General features: G+C 49.6%; 3 protein-coding genes across 3 annotated transcripts; 2 read left to right on the top strand and 1 right to left on the bottom strand.

Annotated features, from left to right (window-relative positions):
• Positions 1-20: 20 nt before the first annotated feature.
• GMPPB (GDP-mannose pyrophosphorylase B) lies at positions 21-6105 on the top strand. The gene is made up of 10 exons (XM_075183905.1): positions 21-105; positions 1731-1864; positions 1987-2067; positions 2147-2195; positions 2381-2523; positions 2679-2837; positions 3143-3221; positions 4169-4296; positions 4604-4786; positions 5296-6105. Exons 2-10 carry the CDS (start codon positions 1736-1738, stop codon positions 5425-5427), a joined length of 1083 nt encoding a protein of 360 aa, XP_075040006.1. The 5' UTR covers positions 21-105; positions 1731-1735; the 3' UTR covers positions 5428-6105.
• A 181-nt stretch (positions 6106-6286) lies between these two features.
• Positions 6287-22538, bottom strand: RNF123 (ring finger protein 123). Its single transcript, XM_075183908.1, is given in 20 exon segments — positions 6287-6786; positions 6860-6945; positions 7183-7277; positions 8703-8845; positions 16667-16751; positions 16991-17066; positions 17832-17978; positions 17980-18021; positions 18680-18819; positions 19141-19198; positions 19200-19226; positions 19725-19812; positions 19978-20009; positions 20011-20066; positions 20247-20321; positions 20979-20997; positions 20999-21157; positions 21697-21804; positions 21920-22003; positions 22225-22538. Coding segments are annotated over 20 exon segments (1893 nt in total). The 5' UTR covers positions 22501-22538; the 3' UTR covers positions 6287-6689.
• AMIGO3 (adhesion molecule with Ig like domain 3) lies at positions 10747-13528 on the top strand. The gene has a single exon (XM_075183906.1). It carries the CDS (start codon positions 11439-11441, stop codon positions 12897-12899), a length of 1461 nt encoding a protein of 486 aa, XP_075040007.1. The 5' UTR covers positions 10747-11438; the 3' UTR covers positions 12900-13528.
• Positions 22539-22545: the final 7 nt, after the last annotated feature.

Here is a 22545-nt window from a genome sequence, read left to right on the forward strand (position 1 = left end):
CGGATCAGCTGACGTGTCCGGGGCGGGGATTAGTCCCGGTGACGTCAGTGGTTTGAATGGTGCTGACCAGGAAGTAGTGACAGAGACTGATAGCGGCGGCAGCAGGTGAGTCCCGGAGTACTACTAGTCCCAGCATGCCCCCCTCCCTGTACTACAGGTCCCAGCATGCCCCCTGCCTGTACTACTAGTCCCAGCATGCCCTCCCCCTGCCTGTACTACAGGTCCCAGCATGCCCTCCCCCTGCCTGTACTACAGGTCCCAGCATGCCCTCCCCCTGCCTGTACTACAGGTCCCAGCATGCCCTCCCCCTGCCTGTACTACAGGTCCCAGCATGCCCTCCCCCTGCCTGTACTACAGGTCCCAGCATGCCCTCCCCCTGCCTGTACTACAGGTCCCAGCATGCCCTCCCCCTGCCTGTACTACAGGTCCCAGCATGTCCTCCCCCTGCCTGTGCTACAGGTCCCAGCATACCCTCCCCTCCCTGTACTACTAGTCCCAGCATACCCTCCCCTCCCCCTCCCTGTACTACTAGTCCCAGCATACCCTCCCCCTCCCTGTACTACTAGTCCCAGCATGCCACCTGCCTGTACTACAGGTCCCAGCATGCCCCGCCCTGCCTGTACTACAGGTCCCAGCATGCCCTCCCCCTGCCTGTACTACAGGTCCCAGCATGCCCTCCCCCCTGCCTGTACTACAGGTCCCAGCATGCCCTCCCCCCTGCCTGTACTACAGGTCCCAGCATGCCCTCCCCCCTGCCTGTACTACAGGTCCCAGCATGCCCTCCCCCCTGCCTGTACTACAGGTCCCAGCATGCCCTCCCCCCTGCCTGTACTACAGGTCCCAGCATGCCCTCCCCCCTGCCTGTACTACAGGTCCCAGCATGCCCTCCCCCCTGCCTGTACTACAGGTCCCAGCATGCCCTCCCCCCTGCCTGTACTACAGGTCCCAGCATGCCCTCCCCCCTGCCTGTTTTACAGGTCCCAGCATGCCCTCCCCCCTGCCTGTACTACAGGTCCCAGCATGCCCTCCCCCCTGCCTGTACTACAGGTCCCAGCATGCCCTCCCCCCCGCCTGTACTACAGGTCCCAGCATGCCCTCCCCCCCTCCCTGTACTACAGGTCCCAGCATGCCCTCCCCCCTGCCTGTACTACAGGTCCCAGCATGCCCTCCCTGTACTACTAGTCCCAGCATGCCCTCCCCCCTCCCTGTACTACTAGTCCCAGCATGCCCTCCCCCTCCCCCTCCCTGTACTACAGGTCCCAGCATGCCCTCCCCCCTCCCTGTACTACTAGTCCCAGCATGTCCTCCCCCTCCTTGTACTACAGGTCCCAAGAAAACCTTTCTTTTGTGATGTCTTTATTTCCTGTTCATGTCTGTTCCATGATCTAGTGATGGACAGGATATTGCAGACTCTGTAATGTACTTATTAGTCAGTGGTACATAGAGCTCTTATGGACCCCAGTTGTAGATGATCTGTATTATTAGGTGTTTGCAGACCCTGGTCATTGTCTGTGTCCACAGAGTACGGACCCTTCTTGTATATCAATGTCTCTTAACTCCACGCCTAACAGTCCATGTTTTGAGGATTTGTGACGGTGGAACAGGTAGAATAATTACTGACCCAGCCAAGTAGTCACTGGTGCGAGAGGAGGGCAGCTAAGTGACTCTGTTGTGGATCTGTATTAGGTGTGTGCAGACCCTTGGTCATTGTCTCGTTCTCTCCTGCATAGGTAACATGAAGGCCTTAATCCTGGTTGGTGGCTACGGTACTAGATTACGTCCTCTGACACTTAGTATCCCCAAACCCCTGGTGGATTTCTGCAACAAGCCCATATTGCTGCATCAGGTGGAGGCTCTAGTTAAGGTAAGTTTGGTCCTCTCCGTATATGTCCCATCTTATATCCTTATATGCAGTCTGCACAGAAATAGCGCCCTCTCCCTCGTATATATATAACACCGCTGTGTTCTCTGTATCCCGCTGGGCAGGCAGGGGTTAATCATGTCATCCTAGCAGTCAGCTACATGTCTGACATGTTGGAGAAGGAGATGAAAGAGCAGGAGAAGAGGGTAAGTTGGGCTGATATCTGGGTGACTGGAGCGGGTGAGGGACCGGTTCTCTCTCACTGTGTCCTATGTTTCCTGACAGCTGGGAATTCGAATCTCTATGTCACATGAGAAGGAGCCGCTCGGTACAGGTGAGACTCAAGCATTCGCCGCATCCATCACAGGGGCATTGGTGCTTTCATTCTCTATATAAACTGAATGGGTCTAGGGCAGTGACATAGAGACACATAGCAGCAGTGCTGCTTGGGAAGATTATTGCCTTTAGTCACATGTTTTCATCCAAATTGTGACCCCCCTCCTATTCCCCCACACACAGCGGGTCCGCTAGCTCTGGCCAGGGAGTTGCTGATGGAAAACTCGGATCCTTTCTTTGTCCTTAACAGCGACGTTATCTGCGACTTTCCCTTCGAAGATATGGTGCGTTTCCACCAGCACCACGGGAAGGAGGGCACCATCGTGGTAAGTCACCCACTCGGCTTTATTTCTTCCTGGAGGGGTGTGTTGGTCGGCTGGCAGTGAGTGGGAATAGGTGGATAATGGGGGGTGGTGGGGGTGATGGAGGGTGCACAGGGTGTGGAGGAGAGATGTGGGAATAAAATATTCTGCGCACACAGGTCACAAAGGTGGAGGAACCGTCTAAGTATGGAGTCGTTGTATATGACGCAGAGACAGGACGAATCCGACACTTTGTGGAGAAACCTCAAGTCTTTGTGTCCAACAAGATTAACTCCGGATTATACATCTTCAGTCCCTCCGTCCTGGACCGTATTCAGGTATCAGCCCATCGTTGTATTCAGTATAACCGCAAATATGGCCACTGTCATATAACCGATGTATGGAAAAGAGAACAGGGGGCTGGAGTTTGATGTTGCAGTAACTGCACCATCTCAGGCAGCCGGATGGATTTAACTAGGATTTCAGGTATCGATCGATAGACGTAACAGAGACAAAAAAACGAAAATACTGTATAAATCTGCCATATATTGCAGCTTGTTGTATAAATCTAACGGGAAGCAATGATGTCTCCTTATTTGCTGTATGTTTACCCTGATGGTGATTGCTCTGGTTCTCTCTGCAGCTGCGTCCAACCTCAATAGAGAAGGAGATTTTCCCAGCCATGGCCGAAGATGGACATTTATTTGCTATGGAGCTTCAAGGTGCGGAACAGGGGGATGTCTGTCTGGCTGTGTGTCCAGGAAGCTGCACTGCGTCTGTCCGTCTGTCTGGCTGTGTGTCCAGGGAGCTGCACTGTGTCTGTCCGTCTGTGTGTCCAGCACGGTTTACAGTAACTGGCTGGAACCTGGAGTGTTAATAAAACATTTGCTCCATACAGCTGGCCAAGGAACAAGTCATTACATTTGGCATTAAGACACAGTGGTTTGTTGGGCTGCTTTAATCCCTCATGGATTAATCTGGGGTCACAGGGATTGTGGGTACAGGATGTGATTCACAGTTGGACACTAAGGTGTTAATGAAGTTGTCTTCTGCACGGACCATATATTAAGGGATTGGATAATCTGATTTATTGTCAGTCCACATTTATTCTCCTTTTTAGAGTAACAGGTCTGTGCAGCTGTCCCTGTATTAAGTATCCGGAAGTGCTGAATTATACACTATATTATCTGCTCAGTATGAATAAAGAATAACCAAGAGGACTCTGGAACCAGCCCAACACATAGGGCAGAACCGTGGCCTAGTGGTTAGCACTTCTGCCTCGCAGCACTGGGGTCATGAGTTTGATTCCCGACCCTGGCCTTATCTGTGTGGGTTTCCTCCGGGTGCTCCGGTTTCCTCCCACACTCCAAAAACATACTGCTAGGTTAATTGGCTGCTATCAAAATTGACCCCAGTCTCTCCCTCCCTGTCTGTGTGTATATTAGGGAATTTAGACTGTAAGCCCCAATGGGGCAGGGACTGATGTGAATGAGTTCTCTGTACAGCGCTGCGGAATTAGTGGCGCTATATAAATATAAATGATGATGATGATGATGAAACACATGATTGGTCCATAAAGTCTTCTATTCTGATCCTTTTATTGTCCTTGTTACTCTTCATCATTCGTCCCTTTTACATCCGGTATCATTATGATGTATGTTTATTTCAGGTTTCTGGATGGACATCGGGCAGCCCAAGGACTTCCTGACGGGGATGTGTATGTACCTGCAGTCGGTGAGGCAGAAACACCCAGAGAGGCTGCATGGTGGTCCAGGCTTTATTGGGAATGTTCTGGTGGTGAGTGGAGCATTGCACATAGATTGGGGGCTACAGGTTAGGCTGAGATCGTCAGGGTTACACAGTAGTTTATAGGTCATCCTGAAAACATGCCCTGTTCCGGACACCTTTCTCATATTCATGTGTTAAACCTCATTATGCTGTCGCTGTGATTACATAACGGAGGGTATAGGAGTATTGTGATCACTGCTGTACGGACACTATACGCTGTGTCTCTGGGAGCGCAAGACAACAGCGAGGGCTGAGAACCGTCCTCTGACCGTGCTGTACTCAGATTGGGTCTTAGATGTTCCGACTGTCTTCCTAGGACCCCACAGCCAAGATTGGTGAAAACTGCAGCATTGGCCCTAACGTGACGATTGGCCCTGGCGTGACGGTGGAGAATGGCGTGCGGATAAAGCGTTGCACAATCATGAAGAGTTCCAGAATCCATTCGCACTCCTGGCTGGAGTCCTCTATTATCGGCTGGAGCTCGGCCGTTGGACAGTGGGTGAGACGGATCTCTGTAGTATATTGATCTCTTATCACTAGCGCTACAACCAGCTGCGTAACAATTACAGTGGGATCTATATCACACATGTTCGCATCAATTTTTCCTTTAACAAAGATTTCACAAACTCGCTTATGCCGAGCTGCCCAGTAAGGGTAATTCTACCATACAAGTGGCTTTACTATAAAGCAGCACAAATGTACATGACATAGCAAGAACCTAAAGCTGTTACCACCGTACGTATCACCATTAGTCTTGTATGGGCAGCTTTGTACATAGGGGCTATTTAATAACGTTGCTGTCTCCCATCACACCCAGGCCAGTCAGTCTCAGCTGCTATGTGGATGTGTCTGGTTGCTATGGGTTACAGCAGCTCTGGGCACAATCCACGGGCAGAACAGGTCCAGATTTGAGACTTCTCCCTGAATTAGGCAGCAGCTCCGACCATCCAGTGATTTGTAGAGAGAGATGTTTCAGGTGTCCTTATATCCTGTCTCTATATTTCCCAGGTGCGGATGGAGAATGTGACGGTGCTGGGAGAGGACGTTATTGTTAACGATGAGCTTTACCTGAACGGAGCCAATGTTTTACCCCACAAGTGCATCTCTGAGTCTGTGCCGGAGCCGCGGATTATCATGTAGAGACCTCCAGAACGTTCTACACCCGCTTGTGAGATTTATATTGTGCAGTTTACTTGTCCTTCAGCCTATGGACCGGAGTCTATTACCGGAGTATAAACGCAACATCTTCAGTGCCAATCGTGCCGGAGCACCGGCTCCTTATGGATGTTACGGTGGCTGTTGGTATAGACCGGTGCCTTTATCATGGGCTCTGCACCCTGACAGACTCATTGTGACAGTAACTGGGGGTGAATATGATGTCACTGCACTTAATCTGAAGGAGAGCACAAGTGTTCCTGGGTACAGTAAATGATATTATATTACCTCTCCCCTCCCCAATACAACAGTCCTGCCAGCTGCCCCTGGGGTAAATCACACTACAGCTTCTGTCATACCCGAGAGCGGAGGACGGTTCGCTCCGGCGTTATGGAGGACGCTGACGGTCTTGTGGTTGCCACTTGAGAGATTTCTTATAAAGAAACAGAATCCCGCACAGTGTCAGTGATCATTGTCTGTTCTAAGCTGGTGCTACAAGGTACATAGGTCATTATTTTATGGTGGGGAAGGTATTACATTACAGTCATCGCTTTCTTTGTTTATAGGACTAGAGAAGTATCAGTAAAAGTGACATTTATACTGGTGGCTGAACGGCTGTTTGTTATATTCTGTAAATATATACAATAAAAACTGATTCAGTAATTGGCGTTTACAGATCAGGGCCTTGAAGTCGCTCCTATCGTGGTGTCTGCACAGACCGGCCCTTAGCGACAGATAAAGAAATTGCTCCGCAATGTAGGAGTGATCTCCGGTCATATAGCAGAAACCGGAGGGGGTTTATTTATGAACCTAAAGAATCGGGTTTATAAACAAGTCACAACTGTTAGATGGATAAATAATTTAATACTCAGTGCTGTGACCTCACAGGACACAGATATAAATGATAAAAATGCTTCTTTACTGTAAACGGTGCCACAGCAAAACATTTCCCAGCATCCTCCAATGCTGCACTGTGAGATGCCCACTGGCACTGAATGGGCACTAACTGGAGCACGGTGCCCCAGTAATACGTTGGGTACAGGACACTGCTGTGGTGGAGGCTCCGGGCAGCTGTCTCAGCAGTAGTGTGAGGGTTAATACTTACACACAACACGCTCCGCTCCCCGATAGTCAGACACAGAGAGCGGCGCGGGGAGTGTAAGAACAGCACATTTAAATAACATTTAAAAATAAAGCTGTAAACTCAGAAACCACGTTGTAAGGGGACAGCAGGGGGGGTGGGGGCGCTAGGCAGCCGGCTTCTCATAGTCCTCCACCCCAGTGATGGTGGCCTTACAGAAGAAACAGTCCTTGTTGTTCATCAGATGCTGATTGATGCAGGCTCTGGAGAGATACAAAGTAGTGTCAGGTGCTCCCGGCAGCTGATATGGACATTACATATGGGGGGGGTACTCACTTGCAGGACTTGTGGGAGCACGGTTTGAATACAGCAGAGATGGGGTGAGCGTAGCAGATGGGGCACAAGTCTTCCTCGCTAGTCGGCTGCAATGCACAAAGGACACAATATAGATGTATATTAGTATATTTCCTAGTCCCCCTCCCCTCATCCCTGGGACACTGCACGGCCTGTACTGCAGAGCAGCATTAATAATGCAGAGATTCCCCTGCGAGGATCACATTCTCTTCACAAAACTATTTTTATGCCGATCTGCAGTAAACTGATCACTTCATCTGCAGGAAAGGTCACACGTAGACTCATGCTGAGTGCAGCTCACTCACCTGGCTGGTGGCTGCAGCCTGTTTATATTCCTCGCTCAGGTGAGCCAGCATCCTGCCCACCTTCCCCAGCTCCTCCGCACTGATGTAATCTGTGTCTGTACAGAGAGAGAGACCGGTTAGTCCTGGTGTAGTGATGGCAGCAGAGACTCCCTGTACCCATCGTCTGCACACAGCACCCCCGAGGATAAGGCCGTCATGTTGTAGTGTCCACTAGTTCCCAGCCCCCAGGATGGGACAGGAAGAAGAGGGGATTGTAGGAAGGAAAGACAGGGCCCTAGATTCTGGGAAAGAAGAGATTCTAGACTCGGGGAACAGAGAGGCGCTGGCTCTAGACTCGGGGAACAGAGAGGCGCTGGCTCTAGACTCGGGGAACAGAGTGGCGCTGGCTCTAGACTCGGGGAACAGAGAGGCGCTGGCTCTAGACTCGGGGAACAGAGAGGCGCTGGCTCTAGACTCGGGGAACAGAGAGGCGCTGGCTCTAGACTCGGGGAACAGAGAGGCGCTGGCTCTAGACTCGGGGAACAGAGAGGCGCTGGCTCTAGACTCGGGGAACAGAGAGGCGCTGGCTCTAGACTCGGGGAACAGAGAGGCGCTGGCTCTAGACTCGGGGAACAGAGAGGCGCTGGCTCTAGACTCGGGGAACAGAGAGGCGCTGGCTCTAGACTCGGGGAACAGAGAGGCGCTGGCTCTAGACTCGGGGAACAGAGAGGCGCTGGCTCTAGACTCGGGGAACAGAGAGGCGCTGGCTCTAGACTCGGGGGAACAGAGAGGCGCTGGCTCTAGACTCGGGGAACAGAGAGGCGCTGGCTCTAGACTCGGGGAACAGAGAGGCGCTGGCTCTAGACTCGGGGAACAGAGAGGCGCTGGCTCTAGACTCGGGGAACAGAGAGGCGCTGGCTCTAGACTCGGGGAACAGAGAGGCGCTGGCTCTAGACTCGGGGGAACAGAGAGGCGCTGGCTCTAGACTCGGGGGAACAGAGAGGCGCTGGCTCTAGACTCGGGGAACAGAGAGGCGCTGGCTCTAGACTCGGGGAACAGAGAGGCGCTGGCTCTAGACTCGGGGAACAGAGAGGCGCTGGCTCTAGACTTGGGGAACAGAGAGGCGCTGGCTCTAGACTCGGATTACAGGTGATTGAAGTAATGTTCTATCTCACTAATGAATACAACATAGAACTGCAATAAGAAATGTAGGAACTTCTGCAGCATTTAGTATGTGGGAGGGAAATGTCCAATGACTTCTCTGCTCATCCCCACCAATCTCTGCTATAAACATCCCTCATTTCGCCTCTGGAGGCCACGCCCGTCTCTGCACGTGAAGTTTGGGGTTTGTGTTGTGAGCATTACATAAAAGCGTCGCTGGTGTTCTCTGGTGTCAGTGGGTCTGAAAGCCACTGCGCTTACATGTACAAATGACAGACGTAATGGGAGCAGACATTGATCTACATCTGAGAGAGTGACTATAAGCAATGAACAGACTGGCATCTCACGGTACATGCCATCATCTCAGAGCGGGTACTTACAGGCCTGCATGGAGAAATGCTTCTTTTCCGCAGGGGGCAGCCCAGTCGCCAGGGTGTTGGGCTCAATCTGCCCCAACAAGTACTGGATGGAACGTAACTGGAAGCACGGATCTGCCAATAGCACGCCCGTCGCTCGCTGAACCCTGAGGGGGAAGATACAGATCAATTAGACACATAAAACCCAACAAATACACCAGGCACAGATACACTGAGCTGGTGAATGCCCACAGGCGCATCTGTGCCACCCAAAGAGTGAGCGAAAGCCTTCACCAGGACAGGGGGCAGTTATTGTGCCAGCGGGTGACTGGATCATGTGCCCACATTCCTCTGTCTCTCCGGGTTACACCCCACGACTCTACAGTGACTATACGCCGATAAACCCCACGGCACCGTGACGGCTTCTGCTAATACAGCTGGTGTGATGAGGATTTTACGTTTCAGAAATAAAACCTGTAACATCTTTAATACCCCATAATAAGGACACCACGATTCTGCTACTGATCCTCTCGGTGTAATACATCTATTCCCCATTATATTACACACTATACACATAGCGGAGAACCAGGGAGCATCGGAAGAGTCACACAGAGGAGAACACCTGGTTCTACGTTACTCTGTCGCACTTGAATTAGTCGACCGACACATACATTGATTTAAGCATCATTGTTGGAAAAATAATACACAATATATTGTATTATTTTCTATTTTGGCCCAATCTGCGGCCAAGGACACCCTCTAACCGGTCCTAAATCTAAAACATGGTGGTAACTTATTTGTAAACAACAATTTAAGAACATTTTATAATAATGAGAGTTGTAATTTCGGTTTTACTAACACTTGAAAGGTTGTTTCTTTGTTGTAAGACAATTCTATGACAGTGGTTATACTCTGAGCGCCATCTAGTGACCAAATTATCACGACATAGGAGGCAGCAGCAACGTTTCATGATGGAAAGGAGACAAATCATTATTAGTGTGATCACCAGGAGTAATAACTCTGACATAAGACGACCAGAATACAGGAGACAATAAGGACAGAAATGGAGAATTCTGGGAATGTTGGGTAAAACACTTGTGAACTACAACTCCCAGCAGACTCAGCCAGTGAGCAGCAGAGAACAGGCTGATCGTGTTTCTCACCAGCATTAGGAGTAAATAAAATCAGACCCTGGAGAGTCCGAGCTGGGATCTCTTGTCCATTAATTCCACAAACTGAAACGGAGTCAGGGAAATTCTCACATTACAACTGCATAGCCACCTTAACCCCGTCCCCCCTTCACTGCCACCTTAACCTCTTCCCCATCCCCCCTTCACTGCCACCTTAACCCCTTCCCCGTCCCCCCCTCACAGCCACCTTAACCCCGTCCCCCCTTCACTGCCACCTTAACCTCTTCCCCTTCCCCCTTCACTGCCACCTTAACCCCTTCCCCGTCCCCCCCTCACAGCCACCTTAACCTCTTCCCCCCCCTCACAGCCACCTTAACCTCTTCCCCGTCCCCCCTTCACTTCCACCTTAACCCCTTCCCCGTCCCCCCCTCACAGCCACCTTAACCTCTTCCCCCCCCCTCACAGCCACCTTAACCTCTTCCCTGTCCCCCCTTCACTTCCACCTTAACCTCTTCCCCGTCCCCCCTTCACTTCCACCTTAACCTCTTCCCCGTCCCCCCTCACAGCCACCTTAACCCCTTCCCCGTCCCCCCTCACAGCCACCTTAACCCTGTCCCCTCTTCACTGCCACCTTAAACCCCTTCCCCGTCCCCCCCCTCAGCCACATTAACCCCGTCTCCCCCTCACAGCCACCCCTTCACTGCCACCTTAACCTCTTCCCCGTCCCCCCTCACTGCTACCCTAACCCCTTCCCCCTCCCTCACAGCCACGTTAACCCTTTCCCCAGCTCCTGCATTGGACCTTAATGCACATGGCGTACCATACTGAACCCCTGGGTACTAAGCCCAACAATAAAAGCGGATACAATGATAATAATTGTGGGCTGCAAACCTAGTACAGACTAATATTCTTGATTACATTTCTGAGGTTTGTAATAAAAGAGTCATCACAGCAGCAATCAGATCCCTAGAAATGTCATTCTCACCGACACTTCAGTCATATAAAACTATTATTGTTAACTGATTAAGCCGCAAAGACTCGTTACTGATCCCAAATTATTCCTGTTCCTATAAGTGCCCACCGCTAATAACAGCCACAGGACATCTCTGGGTCTTGGCAGCCGCCCCAGCTGGTCTCTCTGGCTGTATTCCCACGCTGTACTCCTGTTATTGTAGGGAGGGGGCCATTGAGAACATTAGGCAGGGAGGCACCCAGTCAGCACTCCCTCTTACAATGCACAGTCAGCCAATGAGTATCAGAAGCCAGGATCCATTCTCATGAACGGGGGCAGAGAGATAAGTGCTGTAAGCGGACACAGCATTGATTCAACTCTCCAGAAAGTCTTTCTGCTCAGACAGCGTCATAGAAACAGACAACGGACTGTGAGAAAAGCTGCCACTTACAAGAGATCGAGCAGAGAGATGCTGATGTTCTGTACTTAAGTCACTGTCCTCGTCTATGGGAGCTTTGTAGAGTCATCATCAGTCTTGTTGTATTACAGCTTACAGGAGATCGGGCAGCTGAACCTTACAACTGGCTGTAACAACATGATCACCAGACAGGCTGTTGTGCTTCGGTCACCAAGGCAGAATTAACCAGCTCGGCAGAATCTATTGAGTGACCTGACACCATGATAACTGGTCACCGACAGATACAATGGACAGAGAGCCTGGTGATCATCCTCATGGTGGAGATGCTAGCTGGATGGTCATCTACGTTTGGCTGCCCCTCTAAATGTATCTGTGCCTCTGATCTCCTAAGTTGTACCAAAATCGGCCTGAAAGAGATGCCCGAAAGCCTTCCTGCCATATCCACCAGTTTGGATTTCAGCCACAACTGCCTCAGCTTCCTCCGTAATAACTGGCTATCCAGACTCCCACATCTCCAAATCCTGCGCCTTGGCCATAATGAGTTCAAGAGGCTGCCAGCCTGGACCTTCCACAATGCCACCGAGCTGAGACATCTAGACCTCTCCTCAAACCAACTGCAGAGCATCCATGAAGAACTGTTCCAGCATCTCATCAGCCTGGAAGAGCTTCTCCTGTACAGCAATCACATTACCTACATGGAGACGGCAGCCTTTCTCCACTTGAGCAACATACGGAAAATCTATCTAAGCTGGAACAACCTGAGCAACTTCTCTTTCAGCTCTATGCAGAATCTGACAAACCCCCATCTCCGGACCCTCGACCTGTCCTCCAACAAGTTTGTGGAATTGCCAGTAGAAGATCTGTCCTCACTCCCGGCATTCATTAAGAATGGACTTTATCTACACAACAACCCTCTGACTTGTCACTGTGCACTTTACACCCTCTTCACCCGCTGGAAGGACAGGGGCTTTTCCTCTGTCCTGGATTTCCCTACAGAGCACACCTGCCTCTATATGGGGAAGCGTCGAGCTGTTGTTCGCTTCTTAGAGTCCCAAAATGGATTTAACAATTGCTCTCTTGGACTGGGGCATGATACGGGGCTAAAGGTGCTGGCTGGGAGGAGAATTATGATGACCTGTAACACCAGCGTGCCGCAGGAGAACACCACTTACCTATGGATCTCACCCGCGTATGACTTCATCTTCCCTCCAGGAAACAGCAACCAGAGTTTTAAGGTTCATCCCAATGGCAGCTTAGAAATCAAGAAGGCCGAGCCCTGGAATTCGGGGGTCTATATGTGTATCGCAGTCAATAGGATGCTTAGCTATAACGCTACTCATGAAGTCAATGTGACTGTGCGTTACCCCAAGCCTGAGGAATCATTTAACACTGGACTCACCACTCTGCTGGGCTGTGTGATCAGCCTCATCTTGGTCTTCATCTATCTCTACATGACTCCGTGTCGCTGCTTCCGCTTCTGCTCAAAGCCCCCACAAACCCCCAGTCCTCCCCAGGAGAGCAGTGCTCAGTCTTCCATCCTCTGTGGGACTCCACCAGCTGAAGGACCCAATGGCCGGAAGGCTGCGGCCAGCCGCCATGTAGTCTTCCTGGAACCCATAAAAGAAAAACGGTCTGAAAAGAACCCAAAGATTTTGCCGCCAAGATCAGATTCTGATTCTGCCAGTTCCGTTTTCTCAGATTTTCCAATTGTGCAAACATAGTCCAGGCATGTAAGGACTATTCTTCAGGCCAATCGGACGTTGTGGTATATCGTACATACATGTGCGATAGACAAAGTAGTATGTCGCATGAGTATAGACTTCTCTGGCCTGGCAGAGCATGGTGCCATGGTGTGTTCTGGGTAAGGGCACAGGAACGGTCCTTGTATACAGCCACTGTCCTCCCCTAACTGGTCTGCTTTGTAGAGTCACCTCTCCCCCATGGCCCCGCTTCATGGTCTAGGATTACTCTCATCTCATGTGCTTTATGCTCTAGGACATCATTGAAAGTCAACTTTAAAAGTCACTGTGCGATGCCAAATAGTTGTACATGGTCAACCAAGGGGAGCCCCAAAATATATATTATCCAAGAAGACAGAAAAGTCAAAATCGTCCCAGCAAAGGGGAGGGGGGACCGGATGTGACCCCGATAAGGGTTAGCAGAACCATAAATTGATGAAGAACACAAAAAAAGTCCATGAACTGCACAATACCCAGAGGACGGGACTTTCGGAGGAGCTAAACACAGCGACACCGGGAGCAGAGCCCGCGACATCCCTCTCAGTACGGGGCGTATTCATGGGAAATGTTGGTTTATTTTTACCTTAATAAAGACATTTCTCAGTCTGTGATCCTGTTACCGTGATAAATCTTCATAGATATTGGTAAAGCAGACCCATCACCCACAAACAGTAGAGGGAGACATTATGAGGCATGAGGCATGAATACCAGTTTTGCCCACAGAGATATCACTACTGAATTGATGGCCGGGTTTTGGACTAAACCAATATATTTATCCTGCTTCCACTGTGTGTGGGTGATGGGTCCACTTAAACTACAGCTCGGTAAGTGTCCTCCTGCGGTGTCCTCCCATAACCTTACTCCAGGGTGCTGCAGAGCATGCAGTGCAGTGTGCATTGCTCCATTATTACCTCTGTTAGATGTATATCTGTGAATGATGTTCATAGCTCGTATTTAAAACCATTTATATTTTAATCTCCATTTAAGATTTTAGTTTGTCAGTTGAATTTATTTTCTCTTTTGTAGATCTGATACTGTATTAGCTGCATGTTACATTATTCTCACATCTGCACAGAAATGGATATTATGTAAACTATGCAAATGTGGACTGTTAGTGGTGGATGTAATACTGGTGCACGCAGCAACAATATACATGCAGATTATTATATATATATATATATATATATATATATATATTATGACACGTTATGGAAGTGCGGCTTCGCACAGTTCCGTCCATTAAGCGTTGAGGGCTCAGCATAATTCTGCTCACACATCAGCGTGTTGTTACCCAGCCTCTAAGTGCTAAAGTGTTTTTCTACATTAAGGCTGAATCCCGTGGGGGCTGCGCTCCCCCCTCTACGCCTCTTCCAGCCGGCTCACGTATCTTCCCTTCCCCGAATATTAAGGCACCGCAGAGACACAAAGGTGCTGATCAGTCCTGATGAAGTTACATAAACAATGCGGGTTTTACTGACAAACGGTCGTCAACAAACTCCCAGCATGCAGTGCAATCACAAAGTATGCTGGTAGCTGTAGTTCAACAAAAGGCGACGTATAATGCTTATGCCAAGTGCTTTGTACATTGTGAAACGTTTTACTGAACTTTAGCAGAGATTGCAGAATCTGTATGTCCTGGTCCAGTTCTGCTCCAATTTGTGTAATTATTATAACTTATTAACAATATAAAGCAAAAAAATGACAGTCTAATTATCAAGCTGTATAGAGGAGGACGCTACCCCCAGTGTATACAGGCGATAGTGTAAGAACTGATCCTGGATCTCTTAGATCCGCTGTAACCCACCAGGGTGGTCTCAAGTCCCAATAGTGCCGAGAGCTGGAATAGAGGAAAACCTCCAACAATCAGGTAAATCAAGGGGCGCGTTTATAATACAGGTAATAGGTATCTCCTGCACTCTATACCCCAAGTGTCTGGTGCCCCCGGGGGTGAATGAGGATCTCTTGGAGGTCTCCCTCTATTCCAGCGCTCTCCGTACTATGGGAAAGAATCAGCAGAAATTCCATGGAGACAGATGGTTACATCAGGAGCAATGATCTGCAGAGAGTGTACCAGGCACTGTGGCCTGAAGACATATATTGAGGGGTGACTGTCACACTAAGTGCCCGACCAGACAGTAAGACTCATTGTAACCAAGTGAGAATACGTCACATGTCACCGATCCTTGCATAAGAATAAGGTTTGTACAGAGGACGCTGTTACCCAGCATGCACTGCTCTCTGATCACGCACACGACTACACGGTATGAGCCGCTGATCTCCTGATCCCCATCCATGATATCACTGCAACAACCCTTCGTGAACAGTCAGTAACTAAGCCTCAGACCCCCTAACACTGTATAACAAAGTCCAGAGTTCCCCTAAACTGAAACAGCTGATCTCTGTTCTTCTATACACTTTATATAAAGCCGTCAGCGTGTAGACGACCCTTAGACCAATGAGACCAATGAAAGTAATTGTCTGAGTAGTTGCACATTGTGTCTTGCGCTCTGTACACTATGGGGCATATTCAATTAGCTTTTGGATTCGCGGTAACGCGCATTGCCGCGAAAAGTGCGCATTCTTGCGGGTATTACGGTACCGCATTAACGCGGATTTTCGTTCGCAACCCTATGGGCTGCGAACGAAAATCCACGTTATTGCGGTACTGTGTATTACGTTTCGCGGCTGTTCCGGCGCGTTACCGCAAATCCAAAAGCTAATTGAATATGCCCCAATATATTTACATACAAGTCAGCGGCGTTGTGAACAATGTGCCCAGTACCACGCAGCTACATATCAGGCAGGAGCTTTAATACAGCGCTGTGGGTTCTGTCATCCATACAGTATATACAGATCTATATCATTATATGGGATATACAAGGAATGCAGAGTAGTTTACAGTACAGATAGAAATATGTACGGAGAGCCCCGGACATCACCCCCCGTGTAAGATGTCAGCGCACAGTGACACCAGTTATCAGCGGAGCAGATGTCCGTCCCCAGGAGGGGATTACACGGACTGAGAGACGTTAATCACTACCAGCAAATTCACCACCCAGGGTTATAGTACATGTGACGTCCAGGGTTATATATATATATATATATATATATATATATATATATATATATATATATAGTACATGTGACGTCCAACATATAATATACAACTTGTTCATTCACTAGAGAATAATGTGCCGTTCGCCACGTTATGTCACCGTTTCCTGGTATCCCACAGCTCTGCCTCCAACAGTCCCTATTTTTGTTTGTGTAGTCCATTGCTGCTGACAGAAACGTCTAGCGCATGCATCATGAATCAGGGAGCCCGACCCCAATGTGCACTACAGTCGCTCCCTAGTGATACCTGCGTTAGGGCAGACGAGCGGCACTAATATTAGCAACACAGGGACTGTGAGAAGCAGGTACCAGGTGCATGCTGGGAGAAATACAATGAGTGTTACATCTTTGTCTTCCTTAACCCTCCTAATAACGGTAACTTTCCCAGTAGTGTCGGATAACTCAGAAACAAGATGGCGTCACAGTGATACAATGTTTTCTACATAAAGACATTCTATAGCAGTGTTGGCTAACCTGTGATGCTCCAGGTGTTGTGAAACTACAAGTCCCAGCATTCTTTCCCAATATATAGCAGCTTATTACTGGAAGGGTATGCTGGGACTTGTAGTTTCACAAACACCTGGAGCGTCACAGGTTAGCCAACACTGTTCTGTAGGGTAAGAAGCTGGACTCACCCCTGGGATTCGCTGTCAATCAGTAATTGCACTAGAATACCAGTCACAGCCACCAGGATGGGGTAGTGGTCCACGCTCTCCAGACCTGGGGAAGGGGACAGAGGGTTAGACTAGTGTTGGCTAACCTGTGACACTCCAGGTGTTGTGAAACTACAAGTCCCAGCATGCTTTGCCAATATATAGCAGCTTATTGTTGGAAGGGTATGCTGGGACTTGTAGTTTCTCAACACCTGGAGTGCCACAGGTTAGCCAACACTGGGTTAGACAGTCAGGGTCTGACGTACTGTGGTATCGGCCGGTGAGAGCTCCGAGCAGATTACTCACCTGGGAGCCGGAGATTAACGACTCTGTCAAACAGGTTTCTCTCAGCCGTCACCCGGTTTAACACTTGGTTCAGAAGCTGCGAAACAGGAGAAAGTGTTATCTGACCACCTGACCAAGCGTCAGCCCCTCGTCAGTGAGAGGACAAAGCTACACTAGAACATAGGTCTGATATGTACGAAGAAGGAACGGCGGGAGGAAGGGGCAGATTCTACACGACTTGAGGAACAGAGATTTTGCCTTAACTAGTTCTTTCTTTCTCCATATTCTAGAACATTATGTCGCCATTAGGTCATTTTTTCCAACATTACGTCTCATTTTATGCAAGTGAGTAAACAAGTGGGTGTGGCCTATATAACATCATAAAACACTCGGATAGGATACACGTCACGTAGTTGTAGACGATGGTAAAGACAAAACTATTTTTTGCATCCTAAATAAAGACCTTTTAATAGGATATGGGTGAACTCGCATCGAGAATATTAAGGACATTTTCAGATTCCTCCACTTTTATAGAATACCCTCCAGATGGGACAGTAGATGACTTTTGGCTCCCGGGACTTTTAGTTCCACGGCTACTAGAGCCGCAGGTCGCTGAGCCTTAATGCTTGAATGTAAAAAAAATAAATCACATACAATACGGGGGATTATTGTGGAATTGTTTGGGACCCTCACAGTAAGAGAAAGTTATTATCATTACGCCCATAAATTAATCCTCGGATATCTTCCTGATTTACTGAAAATCAATGTCAGAAAAGTGCTATAGAGACAGTGATAGACCTTCCTCATGGTCAGTAATGCTGGGAGGTACCACGAGGACAGGGGTGACTTAGTGGCGTTATACCTGTGCCAAGCGTCGGAGCAGCAGCTCAGAAGCCGAGCGGCTCCAGTCAAGGAAAATATCAGGTATCAGGGTGACCGTCATTTCCAGGACTCGCAAAAGGCTGACGGATAGGTCAAAGCAGGTGGCACAAACTTTCAGCTGTCGGCTTGTCAACAAAGTTCCTCTCTAGACGCTCAGCAGCCTGTTGGATCTGGGGGAGAGGAAGGAGATTAAAGAGACTCAGCCAAGTATTCTCACATCGCACTATAGATTCCTGCAGGTTATATCTCCAAACAATAATGGCAGCCCCACTACCAAGGGAAACTCTCCCCTCCGCTACCAAGGGCAACGCTCCCCCCCCTACCAAGGGCAACTCTCCCCCCTCCGCTGCCAAGGGCAACTCTGCCCCCTCCGCTGCCAAGGGCAACGCTCCCCCCCCCACCCCCTACCAAAGGCAACACTCCCCCCCTCCGCTGCCAAGGGCTACTCTCCCCCTCCGCTGCCAAGGGCTACTCTCCCCCCCTCCGCTGCCAAGGGCAACGGTCTCCCCCCTACCAAGGGCAACGCTCCCCCCCCACCCCCTACCAAAGGCAACACTCCTCCCTCCGCTGCCAAGGGAACTCTCCCCCTCCGCTACCAAGGGCAACGCTCTCCCCCCCTACCCCCTACCAAGGGCAACTCTCCCCCCTCCGCTGCCAAGGGCAACGCTCTCCCCCTCCTTCAAAAAACAACGCTCCCCTCCGCTAACAAGGGCAACTATCAGCTCTACTACGAAGATCAGCTATCAGCTCTTCCTCACCCCACTCACCCTTCAGTAATCTTCTCTCCCACCCTTTCTCTCTTCCCACAATCCCAGGAGCACTTCTCACCTCCTGAATCATGCCAATGAATTCAGAAAATGCCCAATTGAGTTGGTTCAAAACGCTGTTCAAAAAGCTGGAAGCCAGCTCAGGGTCCCCTCGGAGCAGGTCCGCCATGGTGCTCTGCAGCAGTGTGGATGGACAAGGTTCTAGCATAAGGAAAGATGATGGTTAATCCTAGACATAATCCAGTTTGTGTGCCCTAAAGCTAGATATATAGGTTGACATTTACGAAGCACAAAACAGACGCAGACACAGAGCAAAATCCCCTTTGGATTTACTGAGCAGTTCAGTAAACTGAAAAGTTTTAGCAGATATTAAACAGCTCCAAAATGAAGAAGGTCGGACTGATGTATTGTCCACAACAACACATTTTGCGATGCACATGTACTATGCTTCATGAATTAGGTCCATAGTCTGTAGCTGAAGACAAACCCAGCAACCCACCCGTCAATACTCTATGTACGTACTCTGCAGACTGGGCAGGTTGGCGTCCTCAGGTTTAGTTTTCAGGAGGTGTGGAAGTCTTTGTGTATCTATAACCGAATCCACAACCCTGACAAGAGGAGAGAAGTATGTGAGTCAGACATAGAGGCCACAGAATGCAACAAAACCCCCACTACCCACCTGTCACCATGGAAACACGTTCATCCCCCCACTACCCACCCGTCACCATGAAACGCGTTCATCCCCCCACTACCCACCATGGAAACACGTTCATCCCCCACTAACCCACCCGTCCCCATGAAACGCGTTCACCCCCCACTACCCACCATGGAAACACGTTCATCCCCCACTACCCACCCGTCACCATGAAACGCGTTCACCCCCCCACTACCCACCATGGAAACACGTTCATCCCCCACTACCCACCCCAGTCACCACGAAACTTGCTCATCTCCCCTTTAGCCACCCATCACCATGAGACACTCTCATCTCCCCCCACTACGGACCAGTCAGCACGAAACGCGTTCACCCCCCACCATGAAACGCGCTCATCCCTCATACCGTCTATAGACCTGATAAACCACTATCACAGTTTTCTATGACTCACCCTCCACAGCCTGACGAGGATCCAGTTAGTTTGAGCCCACGGCCTTTGTTCATAGGGTGCAAGAAGATTCTTCATCATACGGATCTGCCTGGAGGGAGGACACCAGCCACAGATGTATATAACATGGGAAAAGCAGCGGGATAGTAGGTCAGTGTGGGTCAGATATTGGGGGTATATCCCAGTCCCCCCCTCCCCACGTGTTTGGGTCTGTATGTGGTTTGTTACATTGTATACAGAGATGACACAAACTCACTGCTCCTCGGGAATCCTCTCCACCGCCCGCAGGTGAGTGCGGGTAACACACGTAGCTGGCCAAGGCCTGCATCAGGGAGTCCTTAATGTCTGAAACACCAGAGAGGGGTATAAGACCAGACTGGAGAGAGGACAATGGGGACAATGGAAGGTAACGGGGGGGGGGGGGGGGGGGGGGAGGATGGGGGCAGGAGAAACAATTAGGAGAGATTTCTCAGGAATACCACAGAAAGATGCAAATCGTATATATTGCGGCAACTGCGCACTCACCCGTCCCCACAATGCGCGGATCAGCAAAGTGTTTGGCCAGAATGGCCGCCAGACACGTCAGGGTCTCCTCGTAACCTATATATATTGGGTAATTATAGATCAATTCATTATTACAACCTATAATTGATCCATGGCAGAAGGATTAGTGCTCTCTGGTGATGTTCTCCTTACAGTCGAGGGAACGGTGCCGTCATTTCTAGCAGAGAATTCCGTTCTAATAATGAACAATTCTTAGTAGACGTTAGCGGGACGGTCTATCTGCAGCAAGAAGCTCCATCAGTGTCCGCTATCGGCAATCTGAGCAGTCACCCACCCCCTACTAACACCTGACAGCGCAGAGCTCAAACCGCCAGCGCAGAGATTCAAGCTGATTGTGTGCGGAAATTCAAGTGACAGACCCCGATAGACACCGCAAGAACCCCCGACATGCTCCAGAGTCCAGAGAAACATGGAGTATGCTGGACTGTACTGATTATACGGGTGCTGTGACTCATCCAATCAGATGCAGATCTCAGAGAAAAGACTGCGTCTGGTATGAGACGGCGGTAATCCCCCCCGTTACCGATCACTCTCTTAGCGAGTGTGAAAAACACCTAAACCCCCCATAATACCTGGACCCATATAATCATTACATGTTACATATGATCTGTTCTAGGTCCTCATGTCACCGTGTTCTAGGTATGTATCTGGCCCCCATGGAGGTTAATGTGTTATTATTGGCGTCTGCCGTACCAGGAAGCTCCTCCATGCTGACTCACAGATCTGAAGTAATTCTTAAGCGAGTTGTAGCTATTCATGGCCACGTTCAGGTAGAATTCCGGCATGAAGGCGAAGAGGGATCCGGTGCGGTCGGCGTGCTCTATACTGCGCAGACAGACCTGTAGGAGCCAGTATATGTCCTGCATCTTCTCCTACAAGTGGATCAAACAGGGATCATTTGCTGTTTACAATTAAGTCTTATTTTCATTTTGCCACTAAATATTAATCCCGTGCAGGAAACCTGTAATACTGTAACGTGTGCGTGTACGTGTGTGCGAGTACATGTGTGTACGTGTGTGTGTGTGTGTGTGTGTGTATGTGTGTGTGTATGTGTGTGTGTGTGTTCTCCATCCAGATAATGGGAGATATCACTGACGGAACAGCGCCCCTTTGTGGCCAAATTGTTTTGAATCAACAGAAAAAAAAATCTTTGCACTTGTAACTTATTTGTAACTTTTTAACACAGGGAAACATTTGCTGGAACCTCTGCTGGGACACAATCATTATGGTTCAGTATAATTAATAACCCCATTGTAATTCTTTATCATTCCTCTCCCTACAATGAAACCAGCTAATCAGTGTCCACCTCCAACGTATCAGCCTAGGGGGGTAATTCCTCCCTGTTATTTGGGGCCTGTTCCATAACTAAACCAGGGAGGACCCCAATAACCCTGCGCACCGGACGTCATACCTTGGAGTAGATGGTGACGTTGATCCATGCGAGACGCCGGCTCAGGTGATTGAGTTTCTCAGAGAAAACCTGTTGGCTTTTCAGCAATTCCTCCAGAATATCCGGCCTCTGGAACCGGAGGAGAATATTACAATTATTAGTTTGCTTTATTTACTTTATTAGTTGTCTCGTCCGGCTGGCGGGCACAGGTTATGGTATTGTCCTGGCAGAGTCCTGTACTCACCCGCTTGGGACATCGCTTAATTTTTTCCTCTGTCTCTTTCAGGGCCAGCGCGTATTCATGCACATCGTCTGAGATGCCGACCATCTGTGAAAGGAACAGAAAACCTCAGTCACATTCTGTCAATATGAACAATAGCGCCGGGACCCCGGGTGGCTCTAGTTCACCATAGTCGGGACCCCAGATGGCCTCTAGTTCACCATAGCGATGGGACCCCAGATGGCCTCTAGTACACAATAGAGCCCGGATGGCCTCCTGTTCAGTCGCTGGGGGAGCACTGCCGGCCGAGCACCATGACACTGACTCACCTTCCCCAACTGCTGGTGGACACTCAGATTATACATCATCACGGCCCCGTCCAGGATCTCCAGGAGGGAGTTCTCAGTGATTGGCAGGTCAGCCTCTTCCGCTGGTCTTCCTAGCAGAAGCCCCTCATTCCCATGGTGACCTTCAACTGCAATGAAAGAACACATGGCCGCATTAACTGTGGCCCCAAGCCCCTCTATGAGGAAAGATTGCAGCCCTCGTACAACATTGACGAAGTACAGAAAGGTCTTTGTATTCCCATACAATTCAGAATTCATGTTTGTTCATATATAGCGATTATGTGATCTTCTCACAGCACCGCA

Source organism: Mixophyes fleayi, chromosome 8, assembly GCF_038048845.1.
Source record: "Mixophyes fleayi isolate aMixFle1 chromosome 8, aMixFle1.hap1, whole genome shotgun sequence".
NCBI classification, from domain to species: Eukaryota; Metazoa; Chordata; class Amphibia; order Anura; family Limnodynastidae; genus Mixophyes; species Mixophyes fleayi.

What these genes read in the sequence shown, in the direction of transcription:
- GMPPB (XM_075183905.1), top strand. Translation starts at nt 1,736, where the DNA reads ATGAAGGCCTTAATCCTGGTTGGTGGCTACGGTACTAGATTACGTCCT. An exon ending in AGGTGGAGGCTCTAGTTAAG is followed by an intron (nt 1,865 to 1,986) that starts GTAAGTTTGGTC and finishes CCCGCTGGGCAG; the next exon opens with GCAGGGGTTAATCATGTCAT. An exon ending in GCTCGGCCGTTGGACAGTGG is followed by an intron (nt 4,787 to 5,295) that starts GTGAGACGGATC and finishes TATATTTCCCAG; the next exon opens with GTGCGGATGGAGAATGTGAC.
- AMIGO3 (XM_075183906.1), top strand. Translation starts at nt 11,439, where the DNA reads ATGATAACTGGTCACCGACAGATACAATGGACAGAGAGCCTGGTGATC.